Source organism: Corvus kubaryi, unplaced genomic scaffold (genome assembly GCF_017639235.1).
Source record: "Corvus kubaryi isolate FWS band 111438036 unplaced genomic scaffold, C.kubaryi_AGA036_p1.0 37176, whole genome shotgun sequence".
NCBI classification, from domain to species: Eukaryota; Metazoa; Chordata; class Aves; order Passeriformes; family Corvidae; genus Corvus; species Corvus kubaryi.
The window spans coordinates 23,764-40,607 of record NW_024581048.1 but is presented as its reverse complement, the minus strand read 5'-3'; the positions used below and the strand labels follow the sequence as shown (position 1 = coordinate 40,607).

Genomic DNA, 16,844 nt, shown 5'->3' with positions numbered 1-16,844 from the left:
CAGGGGAGATCTGGCTCTGATTTTAGTGTTACCACAGAAGGTCATGCTCACAGTGATCTTTGGGCCAACACAGATTACTTGGTGGTGAATGAAAAGCATGTTTGCTGTTGGGTAAACACTTCTGTTGACATGTGCTGGCATCTTAGATTTTAGGATTTTAACAACCTCTAGTGATGCGGTCTCCACTGCTCTGTTGAACTATCTACTGCAGTACCTTATCTTAGAAAAAGTACCTCTTGATGTATTTATTTGTTAATTTACCTATGTATCTTTAGGAAACGAATGCTGCCCTGGAAAACACGCACAGGATATTGAGAGATATGGAGATAGAGCACAACGGCTGCAGCGAGATGCTGAGGCTCCAGGCCAACTATGTGGATTTCAAAGCTAAACAGCAGGAGAGGCTCATGAGGGAACTGGAGGTAAAGCTTTCTGCCCGCTGCTGAGAGTCTCCGCAAGCACTGGCACCTTGAGCAGTTTCGTTTTTGAGGGATGGAACCTCCGATTTAGGCTATGAGTGCCTTGTGTTTGAGTAACAAAATGTAGAGCGTCTGTTTCGCAGGACAGGTGGATTCACAGGTGAATGCTGTGAGCCCGACTTGAGACTGGTGTTTGAAGAGCAGATGGGAAAAGTTTTATGCCACTGGGAAAATACTCTTAGCAATGTGGAGGTATAGGGGGAGTATTTGTGCAGGATTTGGATATATTTCTTTTAATTAACTATGTTAAGCAGATAAACCTTGTGGGAGGAGTCTTTTGGCTGATACTGCGGAGTAGGTTTGGTAAGTTCTGTGCTGTCGCTGACTTTCTCTTTAATAGGCTTTCCATGGATCTCTGTTTCTCAGTTCTTTTCTTTTGTGAATGTATGAGATTATACGGAGTTTGAATTTATTGCCAACAGCTTTTAAAATTTTTATTTATGTATTTATTTTGCTGTTACTGTTTCCCTCACTGAAGTGCTTAGAGTCAAGATTCAGTCTCACATACTTGTTACTTTGCTTTACTTGTCCAAAATCAATGACTCACTTCCATCTATTTAACCTGAAGTGTGTCTGTCTTAAATGACTTTTAATACTAACGAATTTTTCTTGACCTTTGTTGCATCACTTGAAGGCAGGAGTCATTTTGGGGTGTATTGTTCTTTTCAATTCAGTCATCAGTCAAAGTGAAAAGATATTTTTGATAGCAAACAGTGTAGTTAAAATTGCATGCGAATTTCTATTACAGCAGTTCTGTAGTTACTGCTTTTGCTAAAAGCATTTTTTCAGATGAAAATCCGTGTCCAGGCCGTTTTCTGGAGATAGGTATCTGTGACAATAAAAAATGCAGCAAGAACATAATCCTGCATCAATTTCTTTAACTAAACAGAGAATGTTATTTTAGTATTCTGGATATGTAATTCTTGGTTTTATTTATTTATTATTTATTTTTATTTATTTATTGGTATGAGTTTTTGCAGTTCAGATACCACAGGCTGGTTTATGGAGCCCTAATCAATTGAACACATAAAGTTGTCTTTGTGTGGTGTTATCATCTTTCTGGACTTCAGTATTTTTAAAATGTACTTTTAGGCAGCTACAGTGAAAACAAAGAAGCTGGAGGAAAACGCTGAAGCAGCAGGAGTAGCGCATTTGCAGTGTAAATACACTACAGAAATCATGCAGGTAACTTTTTATTGAATATTTGGTAGAAGTTTGCAGTAAAACAGAAGATGAACTTGTAAAGGTACAATCTTCCAAAATGCTAAGACTTCCTTGTTTGAGTGAAACCACCGAGTAGAGTTTTTGCAATGAGTTTCAAAATGATAAAAGGTAATAGAAAAAAAATTTTTTTTAATGTAACTTCAAGTTATTAGAATAAATATTAGAATAAAATATCACATTCTTATGTTTGAGAATTCAAAGTAGCATTGAAACAGTGAGGGGAAAGGAAATGTTTCACAATAGTTAGGCTGTTAAAATGTCCTGTGCCGTATCTTTGGAATGAGCGCTTAGACAGTTTTGGAGATACAGCTCATACATCCAACTTCTCTAGGTGTGAGAGATTAATGCATTCTGAGACTGCAGTTTCCAATGGAATTAGTCAGAGATTTCAGCTTCAAAGTTATGACATCTGCAGTTACCAGTGAAGTTTGAATATGTGATAAAATGTAATATGTGTACTTGAATATTAAATTCTTGTAGTATTGAACTGTATCACACAGGGTTTGATCCCATAAAGCAGTTGGGGTTTCTTTTGAAAAACAAGTGTGAAAAACCTGTGTGATGATTGCTGAGTGATCTTGTGCTGACTAACAAACCCTTCACACTGGATTTTTGAACAACGAAGTGAGAAAACAAAAAGGAATTTCATCTTTTTTTCTTGTGTTCTGAGGAACATAAATAAGCATTGCCACTTCTTCAGTCAGTTATTTTCTTATGACCTGCTCTGAGTATAGACACTTAGATTTCTGAAGTGATGATTAAATTAGCAGTGATGATTTAGTTTTCTTGATTCCCTCTCTACTTTTACAACATACAAAGGAAGTGGGAGGGTAACATTCCTTGAAGTTAGAGATTTCTCTTTTATGAGTGAAGAACTGGTAAGGTTTTCTTCCTTGTTTATGTACGTGAACAAGCTCCATATGAGCCTTGTTCTGAGTGCAAGTGTAGCTTTTACTGTTAATCTCACCCTTTCACGAGTCTACTTAAAAAATAGAATTCCCCTGGAAATTTTCAGTAATCTAAATAATTGGAAACAGGAAAATCCAAACACAATGAAAGGACAACAAAATGTGCTTTTGGTCAGCATATCTATTTCTCTCTGCTTTGAACTCTATGTATTACTACATTTTTAGATGTGTTCAATGCTTTCTAATTCTATATGGAATTAATAGAATATATTCACCTGTAAAAAGCAGAACAGGACAGTGTGTGCATTAAAGACCTTGAGAGTCTTTCCTAACTTCGTTTAACTGCTGTCTTATCACTTGGTAGTTAAGAATTCAAGAACTTGAAGATGCTTTGAATGCAGAGAAAGGTGGCAGCACAGAAGCTCTTTCAGTGCTAGCAAATACCAAGAAAGATTCCAGAGAGTCAGAAAATGCACAAGGGAGAGAAAAAATTGTGTAAGTTTCTTTTGAAAGCCATTGTAAAATGGCAGTAGGCAGCTGAAGTACAACTCATAGTTTTCATTCCCTACAATTTTCAGTCAGCAGAAAGTCCAGTGCAATGCACCAAACCAAAGGTTCAGAACCTGGCAGTCCTTTAGTAACAGGTCCATATCAGTAACCACAGGTATTGTGGATAGGTACAGATAATAACTGGCCTGTTACATATTATTTGTGGAAGCAAAAATTTTGAAAATCATAGTTTTGGTAGGGTCCAGCCTCCAGTAGTGGTTGGGGTGAGTGTGGGAAAACATACCTGGCAGGTGTAGAAAAGATGGCTTTTCTATATACACTCACATTATTATGGAAACACTGTTTGCCACTTCAGGGAGCTAGGTGAATCTCTAAGACTCCTGTCAAGAAGTTGTGCATCATTTATAGTGGGTAATCTTTGTTTTCAACTTTTGAATGGTTGTAGAAAGCTTTAATTGGTAAAAAAATATTGAAATGTGTGAGAGCAGATGAAATCACCTGGGATACGTTTCCTGCCCAGCACAGTCTGCTGTGTCTGTGGTAACAGAACTTGGGTGACCTCTCAATCAGTCTACGACTGCATGGGTCTGTATACACAGGTATTCATGTTGACTCTGCACAAGGAGTAATGGAGAACAGAAGAAACTGGTTTTCCTCCAAGAAAGGAAGTTTGTGGCCTCATGACTCATTGAATATTCATGGTTATGGAGGTGTTTTTAGTAAGATACCTAGAACCTGAGCTATATTGCAAAAACCTTTGTCATCCTTTGCAAACATCAATTTTAAGTGAGCTCAAAATCAGGCTTTCCTGATACCATGCCTAAATACTCAGGCAATCTTTTAAAATTCTTCTTTGGATTCTTCTGTCTCCTTTACACTGTTGTTTGGCCTTGTAGTTTTCTCATCCAGTGCCTGTTTAGTCACGCCAGGCTCTTGATATACCCGTTTTCCTGATTGATACAGTACAAGAACTGATTAAAATTCTGGGTGGTCTGCTTTAAGTCGTGCCAGAACAGAGTCAGGCATGTGGAGACCTTAGGAGCAAGAACTGTACTGGAAATCAGGGTTGATGATGCAAGATGTGACCCATTCTCTCTGAAGAGAGCTATTGTGTTAATTCAAATATGATTAATCCTGGTTTTTGTATGTAATTTTGAGGCCATATCCAAATCATGAATTGAATTTCATGACACGAAGCTTGGTAACAGAACATAAGCATTTGAAAAGTCTTTCGTAGGAGGAGTCTACATTTCATTTAACAAAAAAAGGCAAGCAACTTCAGAAGCCGCATGATGTGCTAATGTGATATCTGCCCTATTCATTGATTATCCCTTAAAAGAACATAGTGCATTTGACAAAAGTAATTTTGTTTAAAATGTCTTATTGAGGAAACTTTCCAGTTTACAAGGACAGCATATGCAAGGGAGAGAGGGGACAGGGAAAAGAAGAATATTGGAGACACCTCTGGAAGATTAGTGGATGCCAGAACGAGCTTCAGCCTGCAGGAAGGCCCACTGGTAAGGAAAAAAGCCTGTCGCATGCGTTGTTCAGGTTTTCTTAAGCATACTGTCAAAATATTTGAAGTGCTGAGGGTTTGCAGTGCTGCGCTGGGGAAGAACTCTGCCATTCTCTTACCCTGTTTGTTATTATGTTACCTTTCTGTAAATTTAAAATGCGAATAAATGTAACCAACACCTTGGAGAAGCTAATTTGAAAATGTTTTTAAGAGATACCTGTCTGTTTAACTGAAGGATTGTTTGCAGGAAACAGTTTTTTTAAAAGTATGGGTAAGTTGTACTTGCATTCCAAATCAAAAAGGCATTTTGATTTGATTTCTTGTGAAGAATGTTCTTTCTACCCAAAATTTTGTCGAGTTTCATTAGCTACTGTTGTAGAAACATTTATTTCTATTTCATGCAACCTTTTGGTTTTAGTGCAAGTATTTGACTGTAAAAATTGCTTGAAATTTGCTTGTTTGAAGGTGGCAAAGAAGAGGGAATTTTTTGTTGTTTTGTTTGTTTGTTTGCTTGTTTTGCTGTGGATTTGGCACATTGGATGGATTTCACTGGATTATTTTTTGAAATATTTCTCCTCTTATATGACCACTTTCGACCTTTCTACTGTCTTTATCCAACTACACCTTGAATAACAATTTTGCCATCTTTTTGCATAGCAGCAGGGACAAAGGAAAGATCTTAGCATATCTAGAAGATCTCTCATTGTGTGGTAACATTTGCTCTACTTCTACTCTTAGCAATATAAACTTGTTTTTGGTGCTGGCTTGGAAATTTCTCCTCTTTCTCTCTCAGAGCTCTGAGTATGGAAGGTAAATATGGTCTGTTCCCTGCTGACAGGAGCAGAGAGCTGCGTCAGAGGGTCGTCAGATTTGTGGGTGTCTTTGTTCAGTTGATGGAGTTATTCTACACTTTGTCTTAGTGTTAGCCACTGCCCAGGCAGATCTGTAGTTAATAAAATGAAAAAAAAATGAAATCATAATCTTGTTTTTTCTTTCTGGGAGAATAACAGCTTCTTCTATGCAAGCATTAATGCATTAAAAGACATTTGCTGGCCTAGTTATCCTGAAAAGGTAATGTCATCAGGTACAAAAGGAATACAAAGAGATAAGAGCAACTGTCTGCCCTAACTACAGGCAGTAATGGTTGCCATTTATAACTACAAAACGCAATTACAAGCTGAAAATGTTCTGCTAGAAACCTTAAGTGCTTGCTAGCTGTTGCTGTGGTAAGAGTTTTCCCTTTTGATTTGTATTCCTTAGTAAAATATACGTTATATGTGACAAGAATTCAGGACAAAATCCCATTCATGATCAAGATCTGTTCTGGTACTGGAAACAGTATTTCATGGTGTACTCAAAATTCTTGTTATTGTTACTGAAAAGTAAAAAAAAAAATATCTATACAATCCATGCAAAACAAATTTTTTAAAGAATTGAGAGTTTGTTGTGCTGCCAAGCCAGCTGGACCATTTTCTGTGTGCTGTGCAGATGTTGGAAGTGGGCACAGTTTGAATGCACCTGGAAGTGTTAACATGGGTGAATGAATTGCATCCAATAAGAGCATGGAAATTTTTATCTGTGTCAGGTCATGGTTGTGGCCCCTGCAGGACGGGGATTTATTTCCATGCTTTATTTACATACTGTGTCTAATGAGATGCATTTTGTGAAATCTGTTTTTTTGTTCTGCTGTAATATTATGCAATATTTTGACTGACATTATTAGAAGTGAATTGAGGAAGCTTGTAAAGCTCTGAGAATGAGCTTTGAGGGTTTGTTTTCTGCTGCACGTGGCACCTACTACCACACGTATGACGCATCTCTCTTGATTTAACATCGCCCAGATACAACAACTGATGTTTCTTTGTGTTCCAGGAGCAGCTGCCCATCCTCCTTGACTTACACTGGAGTATGGCCCACAGCCGTGTGCTGGCCAGACAGCCAGACCGTCCCCTGGATGAGTTATCTGTGACAGAGCTTTGCACACTTCTGTGTGAGAATATTGAAGCCCTGATCGCGAACTTCCACAAGGCTAACGAGAGGGTAATGTCCCCAGGCACCAGCAGCCTCTGCTGAGCTCGGAGACGCTTGTTCACGTTAAAAAGGGCTGATGTTCATCCCCCCAAAAGGATTTGGACGTTAACAAATGAATACCATTAATGATGGCTTGTCCACTGCTCAGTTTGATGCTGTTGCCGTGGGCATTTAGATGTGACTGGAGTGCGTATCAAGGCTCTCAGCGCCCCTTTCTGCGCAGGACATTCCGATAGGACAATCCGGTATCAGCCACATGGTACTAATTAAAAGAAAAGAAATTCATCGTAGTGATGAGGAAGTTCGCTGTCATAAAGCAAGTCTTTATTTTACAATAATCCAGAGGCAAAGCACGCTTGCTCCAGGAATACCATCTTTAAATTCTGAGTTTATGATTCAGATGTGTTATTTGAAAGAACGTCAGTGTGGGGGTTTTCTGTATAATTGTAACTTTTGGATTACGGCTTTTGTATTCAGAAACACAGTAGGAAATACCTATCATAACACATGTCAATATTTGTGTGAAGGAGGAGCTGTACTTTTCTGAGTGATTTTAATGCAAGTGAGCTCATGTGGCCTTTCTCCCCAGAAATCCTTGTGTTTTTAGGAAGGAAAAACCTCTCTTTAAATAAGTCAGCTGGCTTCTGAGACTAAGCTATGCCACTCTTTTGGGTTTTGGTTTGTGCTCTGGTTTCTTTCTCCTTTGAAGTAAAGGAGGAAAGGGAAAGAAAGGGAAGGGGGTGAATATTGTTGGCAGTGTTTGTGGGGCTTGTGTCTTACTGTTGCTTGCTTTTTAATTGTTGTTATTGAGATGGATTGTGAGGTGTCTAGGGCTCTTCTCGTGTACTTAGCAGCTTTTCTGGCATTTTCGACTGTGTTGTGCAAAATTTTTTCCTGCAGTTCTGTGTGATCTATCTGGAAGTATCTTGCAGATACTTTCTAGTAACAAAGTGTAGGTGTGTGCATTTGGAGATGATTGTTGGCTTGATTCATTGCTCCATGTAGTTTGCATGGGAGTTGCAGTGTTAAACCACAAGAGTGAATCCCTTCAGGCTTGTTGAAAACACATCGTAAACTTACAAGCTACTTGTAAGGAAAAGATTCTCTATGCTAAAATTCCCTGAAACAGTTTTAAAACTTAATAATAATTTGGAATGTCTTGGCTTTTCAACAACAACAAAAAACCCCCCAAACAAATGAACAAAAAAATTAAGGGCTGTTTGTAAATTCTTGTTTGCAATCATTACAAACTTACAAAAGACTGGTGTACTTGGATTGCTAATTTACGAATTTACTAAAATTTAATACAATTTAAAAAAAAAAAGTGTTCAGGTTTCCTAGAAAGAAGGTGACAAACATCTGCAAGGAGCTATAAGGGTGGCTTTATACCGTGACCAAACAAAATACTTTATTTCAAGATATATTTAAGTTTTGTTTTGAGATACAAGTAATTAATCTGTGATGAAAGGGTTTTACTTAGTTTTAAGAAACATATTGAAGAAATGACTGTGTAGATTTTATGCTGGAATAGTCTGTGCTTAATTTAAAGTGAAAAGGTAAATAATAATTTCTTCTCAAATTCTTGTCACACAGCTCACCTAGAATATATTTGTAAGCACAAGACTGCCACTATGAATGATCTTCAGCAGAATCAGGAGGGTACATTTGAGAAAACGTCTGAACAGTTAAAAGCACAGGAACACTGCTGGCAGAAAGAAAAGCAGGATCTTGAACAGCAGTACTCAAATCTCCTCGCAGAAGCTCATGCAAGAGCACAGGTATGGTGCTGTGAACTTGTAATTTTTTCTTTTCTTGTAAACATGTAATGGAGTATTTCAGTAGTTTAAGCCCCTTAGCAGTTGAAGGTAATTTGGGAATTGTAATATTTTTTTAAAGTAAAGAAAAAAATACAGCAAACCAACCCAGCTCTGTGCTAATGTTAACATCACTTCAAATAAGAAATAAATTACTTTTTTAAAGAGTTCTGAAGAGAATTTGGTCTACAGCCCAAATTCAGAAGCCTGATTTGGTCTACAGTTGGTAGTATTTTTTTTCCTGAGAATGTTAAAGCTGTAAGATTGAATTTTCTTTTTTTAAGAATTAGTGGGGGCAGCAGGTATTCTTTGAGCATCATGATTTGCAGAGATTGTATAGAGTAACAATAATGTGGTATCACCTGGAGATAAATTCAGTTACTATTAATATATGTACCAACCCTTAGAACAGTGGTAGATTTCAACAGCATTAAGCGACTCTGTTTTACTGATACTACAGTGAAAAGGGGTTTAAAAGTGTAAAGGTGTCACTGCTTGTCAGACAAGTTATTTGCAATCCAAAATGTTCCCTGTTATTTCACAACCACCATTCACTGTCTTTAGCATCACATTCCTTCACGCCTGTTTCAACTAAAAGTGTTGTGAATAAAGGAAATAGATGGGCCTTCTTACTTGTGACTTACTGCAACTTACTTCCTCAGAGTAATGCCGTTGTATTTGATGCAGATTTCAGGACTAGAAGTCTTTGCACACCAAAAAATGTATTTATTCTATCTAGTTTCATGTTTCAGCCTTCCTTCCTTTTTTTCCTCTCGTTTACACTGACTTTCTGCTTGGTAGAGCAACGTTCTTTCTGAAATTGGAGGATGTAATTAGTATTGTTACGTCAACTCATGAAACTGTATTGTGGGCAGACAGGTGGTGTTGGACCTTCTGTGAGCTATCACCATATTGGTGGATTGTTGTCAGAAATCAGGAGTCCGTTTGCAGTTGATGATCATGCAGATTTTCCTCATCCTATTCATTTGGTTTCATACATCTGAGTCTGTAACTGTTCACTAGAAGAGATGCTTTCATCACCATCATTGCTAACAATTTTTGCTCCTTTAATGCGTCATTTGAATGGGAAGACTGACCATTTTCTTCTAGCTGTTGTCTAGGTAAAAACCATCTAGTTAATATTTCTTCCATTTTTGTTTGGTTTGTTTCTCTTTCTGTCACAGGGATGTGAACGAACAGCACAGAAAAACAGGCAAAAACTCTATAGCCTTGAGCAAATCTGTGAGAAACTGGTCCATGAGAACGCTTCTGTGAGAAATACATTAGCAAAGGCTCAGAAGGAGCGTTCGTCTCTGCTGGCAGCCTGCGCGCTGCTGTCAGGGGCCCTGTGTCCTCTCTATGGGCGACTGTGTGCGATGTCTTCCCAAGGGGACCTTCTCCAGGACCAGGTGAACCTCCACGGCTTAGTGAACCAGAAGATCGGGAGCCTCCTTCATGCTCTCCCGACCAGTGTGGAGAACCATCAAGATGAAGCAAGGCTGAGGCAGAGAAGAGCCAAAGTCCTCGTTGATGTGTTCCGAAGAGCCGTGATTGCAGTTCTGGCCTCTAACAGGCTTAGACTTCTAGCCCAGCATTCTTCCTCCCTTTTCATCTGGACAGATGGCTCAAGAGGAAGCACTGGAATTCGAGTTTGTGTAGGGGAATCCAGAGGCAGGCGTAATGTGTCACGTAAGTGAATTTTTCTTAAAGTGTTATGTCAAATTACATGGTCAGTGAATAACAAAGAGCATTAATCATTATTAATTGGTATTACTCAGGCATAAAGAGATATTTAGTGACATTTTGACAAATATAATGTATGGATTTTTGGTTTTATGTTTCTTGACAAATGTATTTCACTCTAAGAGGAAATGCCTAGTCTGTTAAACGTTGCAAGTAAAATGGCAAATACACACATGAACTCAACAGTTTCTGATAGCCTTGAGGTTTGCGATATGGATTGCAGAACTAGCTGCTACTGCATTTTCTCTGTGGTAAATATCTGGCAATGTTCCCAAACGATGAACCATCAACTTTTTTTAAAAAAGGTATTTCCTCTTATTAATAATTTTTAATATTTATTTGCTACTAAAAGCCACAAAAAATTGCTTTCTGATTCAGGTAAAATATTAGCACATATATTATAATTTACTTTAGAGATTATGTCTACTTGTCCCTTTCTGCTGCCAGATCAGTTTATGCTTCCCCCTAGAAGAATAAATGGTATCAAAAATGTTTTGCAAATTAGAAGATTCATCTACTTTTTTTCCCCCCACTAGTTCTGGAAACATGTTTAATACAGTCTAAACTGTCCTGATTAATTTGTGGTTTCTCTGCTTATTTTTGGTGAATTCCTGGAAGAGCTTGGGATAACAGTGTGCCATATCTTAGTGGTTCAGGTGTCCTGCTAGCTGCAATTGTGTTCCACAGGTTTTGAAGAGGAAGGAGTTGACTGTATTGAAGCACTTGACTGGTTGACTAGCTCCAGCCTCTATACTGCAATAATCATCTCTGTCTCTGAACTGCAGGATGTTCTCAACAAACCAGGTAATTGTAACAGTATATTGTTGTAGCAGAAATATATTAAAAATAAATAAATAAATCAGGGTGGTCACATCGTTTCCATTTTTACAATTTCATCTAAACTACTCTGGATCATATCTCTGAAGAGATATTTCTGAATATTGCGATAGACGTCTTTGACTGGAGATGATATCCTGAGCTAGTCAATCCAAATTTTAGTGGGGCTGTTTCCCTGAAGGAGAAACGTTATGGCAGGGGAAAATAAGAACTCTCTTCTACAGTCTCTGAACGATCATATCCCTTCTGTTGGAACAGATTAATTTTCTTTAATGGCTGATAAGATATTTTGTCCTTTCGGTCTATAGAGCCATGGAAGCAGAAGGCTGGAGAGTGTGTCTGGAGTTTATTTGCAGTGAGAACTGGTATAGGTTCCCTTGGTTCATCTGCATTGCTGCCGTCCTTGGTTCTTTGTTAACCTGTAGTTGTAGTGTCCAAACTTTTCTGTCACAGAAAAAAGGATATTAGAGGGGGGATAATTTATATGAATAAAGGGAAATAGCAGGACAGAGACGAGGTGCTGCATTTTCCAGAAGGCTAAACACAAAATCTGTATAAAAGTTGCCAATGAATCAAATGTGTTTAGGTTCGGTTTCAGGCACCCTCTTTTTTGATCATGCTGTTTTCAATAACTTGAGTTCATATCCTTACAGAGCAAAGTTTGAACCATGTTTCAGATTTGGTATTGTGTGCTTCAGAATATTTACAGGTTCCATCCTGTATAATTGAGAAAGAATCGCATATTACAAGACCCTGGAACTAATAACCTGCTTGATGTTTCCTTTTTGTTGTTGTCTCTTAAAGATCCAAAGTCCTGGCTTTCTGGAGACTCACTTACCAGTGCAGCCAGGAACTCCTTTGCAAAACTGGTGGACAATCTGAGCATATTGATGGAGGCAGCTCAAGTGAACCCTTGCAGGTGCACCGCTTACCTGGAGAGGGACTCCCTGATACAGAGGCTGGCTTGTGGACTCCACAGAGTAAATGCCCAGGCCCTGGAAGTCGGATTGTATGACAGACTGCCCACTACAGTAAGCAGATTTACAGTTCTCCTTCATGGGAACAGAAGGCTTACAGTAACAGTGAAGCTGTCTTGATAGCACCATTTATTTAGTTTCAGGCTGGTTATGAGTCCTTGACAATGAAATACCACTATATGGACACGCAGAAGTTGATTCTCACACATTAGGGGGTGAAGAGGTCCTTTATTGACAAAGAATTTTTGGAAGAGGTTTAGTGTACCCAAGTAAAATATTTTTTCAAGTTCTATCAGAACTGTATTAGGTTATAAGAATAAATTTGCTTTTGGCTTGATGTAAATGTTAGGGTTGTTTTTTATTACTCTTTTCTATTTTCTCGTGTTTACCATCCTTTCTTCCAGTAAAGATAACCTTCTTGCCTTTAACCAAAATGAAAGGATAAACTCTTTCTCTCATAACCTGTCATTTATTGTAGACTTCAGGTGAAAATAGTACTTCCTTGCAAAGAGAATTTGCAGTAACCCTTGGTAGGTTCAAACTTTTGCCCTTGCGTACGTCTTTTAGAGAGGGAGGAAAAAATGATAGTTTTGTCTGAATTTTCTTGGGTCTCAAATATGATTTATTTTATTGCTACAATAGCAGATTTTCTATCACATGAATTTGTTTGTTTGCTGACAGAGAAATGTAGCAACCTTGCAGCAAGAAGTATTTGAATTTTCACGAAGGCTTCGTACAGTGGAGGTGGAGTGCCGCTCACTGCACCTGCAGCTTGCAGGATTCAAATGGACTTTCAGTGAGATGCAAGAAGATGCTGACAAAGCCCACAAACTGCAGGAGCAACTACATGCACTTCAGCATGTAAGTATATTTGATTTGGAGACTCTCTTGCTTAAAAGAGATTCTGCTTTCTGTGCAATTTTTGATTTGTGTTCTTCTGAAAAACAAGCATAAAATTATTAACAGAATTTTCCAGAAAACTTACCTTGTAACTAAACTAGAAGTCAGTTGTATTTAGAAATACCCCTTTTCCACAGGAGTTTCCTTTTGATTTGTAGAAGGAGGTATCCCATATAAATTACAGTTTGGTCTTCAGCAATCGAGGTTCTCCATTTGTTGGAAATGTTGATGTGATTGATGTATCCAAAAAGAAGATCTCACTTCAGCAGAGTAAAGTCAGCTGGAATGAGGGTATTCAATAAGAATGTTCATGAGAAGTTCATGAAACATAAATACAGCAATTTGAACTCTGCATGGATATTGATGAATGTTTTGATCAATAAAATACAAGTTGTTGTGGGTCTGTTTCCCTGAAGAAGTAACTTTATGGCAGGGAAAGAAAGCCTTTTCCTACATTCTCATTAGCACAAATGCACCAAATTCCCCTGAGTCTTTTGCTGTTGCTGATTGATTTACTGAAATACTGTGGGTTCCCTAATCTGAAGCCTAGTTGGTAGAACCTGTCAGTGTGTCCCAATCCAAACACTTCCAAGCAGAGATTATCTGCTAGATGATGTCCCGCCCATCATCCTCCCGGTTCCTAGGTGGTAAAATGGATTTTTTTTTTTTTTTTTTACTCAAAAATATCTAATCGTCTTCAGTTTTGTTCTCAACAGCTTTTATTCCCTTAGAGTTTTGGGACAGTTAGATGAAAATTGTCACAATTTAGATTGCAGTTCAAATGCAGGTGATGACTTTTCTTGAAGAATTATTTCTTCTTTCTGGAGCAGTTTTTGGAGGAGAAAGAGAGTCCGCAAAGGTGTTTAGAAGGGATAATAAGCTGTCCACTAAAATTTTGGACATTGATCTGCATATTTTTCCTTCTGAATACTGAAGTTTTGCATCCTAGGGTGCTAATTTGAATAGAATAATGAATGGCAAGACTTTACATGAATGTTCTTTATAAAAAATACAGTAATTAGCAGGTCTGCCATTCTGTTGTTCAGTGATCTGTCTTCATGTTAAAAAGCCTCGATAAAAATCCTGAGCATGCGTTTGTTTTAGAATTCGGTATGTTTGCAAGTGGAACTCAGAAAGTCAGGTAGGGAAACCAGCGAATATAGTTACAGGATCAGACACAACTTATTTATCTTTCCAGAGAATAATCACCCAAGACAATATACATGAGGAATTAGATAATGCTTTGCAGCGTGAGCATGAGGCAAAACTACTTTTACAAGAACACGAGCGACGGCTTCAGGAGTTAAGTAATGGACTAGAAGTGCACTCCACTGCAGACACAGATAGAAGCCAAGAGTTCAATGTATCTCTAAAGGTAAGATTATTCTTCTGAAATAGTCACCAGAATTTTACCTTTTGTTAAAGAAGCCAAAGAGTGCAGTCCTTGTGCTAATAAAATAATGGGAGTAAATACACACGTACTACTCAGTCTGCTGGAATTTTAGGCTACTCGGAAAACACTTCAAAGATTTTTTTTTTTTAGCTATAGATATTTTTGTTTTAAAAATCTAAGAAAAAGTCTTCAGTGAGGTTTGTGGGTTTTTTTGCCTACAATCATTTTGTTTTCTAAAACAGCCTTGTACATAGCAAACATAATAAAAACTGGGGGGGTTCTGAGTCAGTAATGCTTTTGCTACGAAATTCATAAAACCTTAGTATGCAGTGGTCCAAATCTACTTCACAGTCAGTTTGTCTTTCCCACTGGTCAGTAGCCAGTGGGATAAAGTGAAGTTTATTTGGGCTGACGAGTAACTCTGCTCTCTGTCTGCTGGCAGAGGCTCTCTGAGGCATCGGAGGAGATGAGGAGAAGAGGCAGACTTCTGAATCACCAGAAGAGACTCCTTAAAGACATGGTGCAGGACCGGCAGCGACTGCTGGAGCCTCTCCAGGAGGCAGAACGTGACCTCCACAAGACAGCAAAGTGAGCACTGGGGCCTGGGGGACGTCACTTAAAATGGGTAAAAATTTCAATGCCTACTTCCATGGGTAGGGTTTTAGATCTGGCCAGTGTAAGGCTAGAAGACAAAAGTATATCTTTTTTTGAAATCCAGGGATAGTCTTCTAAAGAGAAAAGTGTCAGTTCAAAACACTAGGTGACAAATTTTCTGCAGTTATCCCATAATAGTGCTCCAAATTCTGGGTGCTGAAATAATGGGCAAACAAAATGCCTGTGCTGTCTTACTGCTCTGACAACATCTCTTTGGCAGATCCTTAAAGTTCTGCTTATTTAAGAAATGATTGTTTGTTCTCTCTGTTTCCACACCATCTTTTTATAGACGGATACAATTTATTTATAGTAAATACAGGAGCATCAGCTAGGTGGCAGGTGTTAGCTGCCAAAAGAACTGAAACCCATTTTGGAGCTAGCCTTTCCTGCGGGACAGGATAGATCTTACAGCTGATCTCAGAGAGTTTTGAATGTAGACACTAACCCCACGCTATTTACACAATAACCTGGCGTGGAAGGAAAGGCTTAGGCACCAGTCTTGGAAAGATTGGTAGTCAAAAGGAGCCCCCTTGATTTGAAGGAGCTTATTACTAACCTATTCTTACAGTTATATGATCAGATAAAAAATTAAATCCTTGCAGACTTTGTTTTCTAATACTTATCATAGTGGGAAGTATGTTTTATGGTCCATGGCTAGGATCTAAAAAAAATTTATTTAATTAAAATTTCTTATTATGCCCGGAGTCATTCAACCTCTGAAGAACAACATCTGAGAAGCTTTAAGGGTTTTTATGCACCAGGGAAATAATGCAATTCGTGTAGTCCTCAATGAAATGTTTAACAATCTAATTAAAATGACAATTGTTATTTGGTATGATTAGATCAAAGCAGGTGTGACCTACAGAAGGATTTGTTCTAGAAAGCTTGCCCTTTTCACCCTGCCCCAATCTGTTTTGGACGCTTTAGTAAAGATCATTCCTTCTGGCCATACATATATCCAGAAAAGGTTATTTTAATGTGTGGTGGCTTTTTCTCTCTGTATATAGCAGTTGAACATTAACAAAGAAATCTCGTCTTCCCTTCATTGTTCTAGCAACTCTTCACAAGAAATGGGGTTTTTTTTCTGCCATTGGAACATATAAGTGAAGTAGGTGAAATAAACAGAATCTGTCAGTGTTTTCCAATACAAGACTACAGCACCATCCTGCTAGAGTCTTTTTATGCCCTCTATCTCCAAGCCATGATAGTTGTTCATTGATAGTTACATCTATTTTAATTGCTTCTCCTCAACAGAAGCATCTGTAATATGGAAATGCACCAAATAGTGGTACATGAACTATTTCTAGGGTTTGCATTGGATATCTGAAAGAGAGACAGAAAATCCTAACAGTTTGAGTTACCAACAGTTATTTTCTAAGACATGACAATCATAAAGTAGCAGAAGATTAATTTCTACTGATGCCTTAGGTTTTAACTTTTCTATTTTTCAAATCCTGTACTGCTTAGTGTGTAACTCTGAAGTTTCTTGTAACCTGTTAATTTCTTCTCTCTCATGCTAGGTAGACATAACATAGCCTCTTCAGACTTTGTCTTCAAGGACATCCAGACCATCCTGGGCCCAAAAAGTATAAACCAAAAGCCCTTGAGAGGGGGGCAAGCTGAGGGGAAATGACATCATTAAACTAAAGCTTTAATTGGAGAATTAACCCTGATATGCAAATGAACCAAACCTATAAAAGTGTGAGGAACTTGTGACCTGTCGTCCATCTTGGGGTCCATTTTGAGAATAGCCTCTGGCTCTGCAGCGTATACTTTTGAAGGTTTTTCAAATAAATAGCTACCTTTGTTCCCTTACTCCTGTCTAGTCTCTGTTTTTAGGTGGCCTCTCAAGGCATCA

General features: G+C 38.2%; 1 protein-coding gene across 1 annotated transcript; it reads left to right on the top strand.

Moving 5' to 3' along the window:
- The first annotated feature begins 320 nt into the window (after nucleotides 1-320).
- Nucleotides 321-14,924, top strand: LOC121661552 (coiled-coil domain-containing protein 171-like). Its single transcript, XM_042021852.1, has 11 exons — nucleotides 321-422; nucleotides 1,572-1,664; nucleotides 6,510-6,677; nucleotides 7,569-7,620; nucleotides 8,262-8,446; nucleotides 9,667-10,171; nucleotides 10,913-11,029; nucleotides 11,867-12,093; nucleotides 12,721-12,900; nucleotides 14,138-14,314; nucleotides 14,775-14,924. The coding sequence occupies exons 1-11, from the start codon at nucleotides 321-323 to the stop codon at nucleotides 14,922-14,924; spliced, it is 1,956 nt and encodes a 651-aa protein (XP_041877786.1).
- The last annotated feature ends 1,920 nt before the right edge of the window (nucleotides 14,925-16,844 follow it).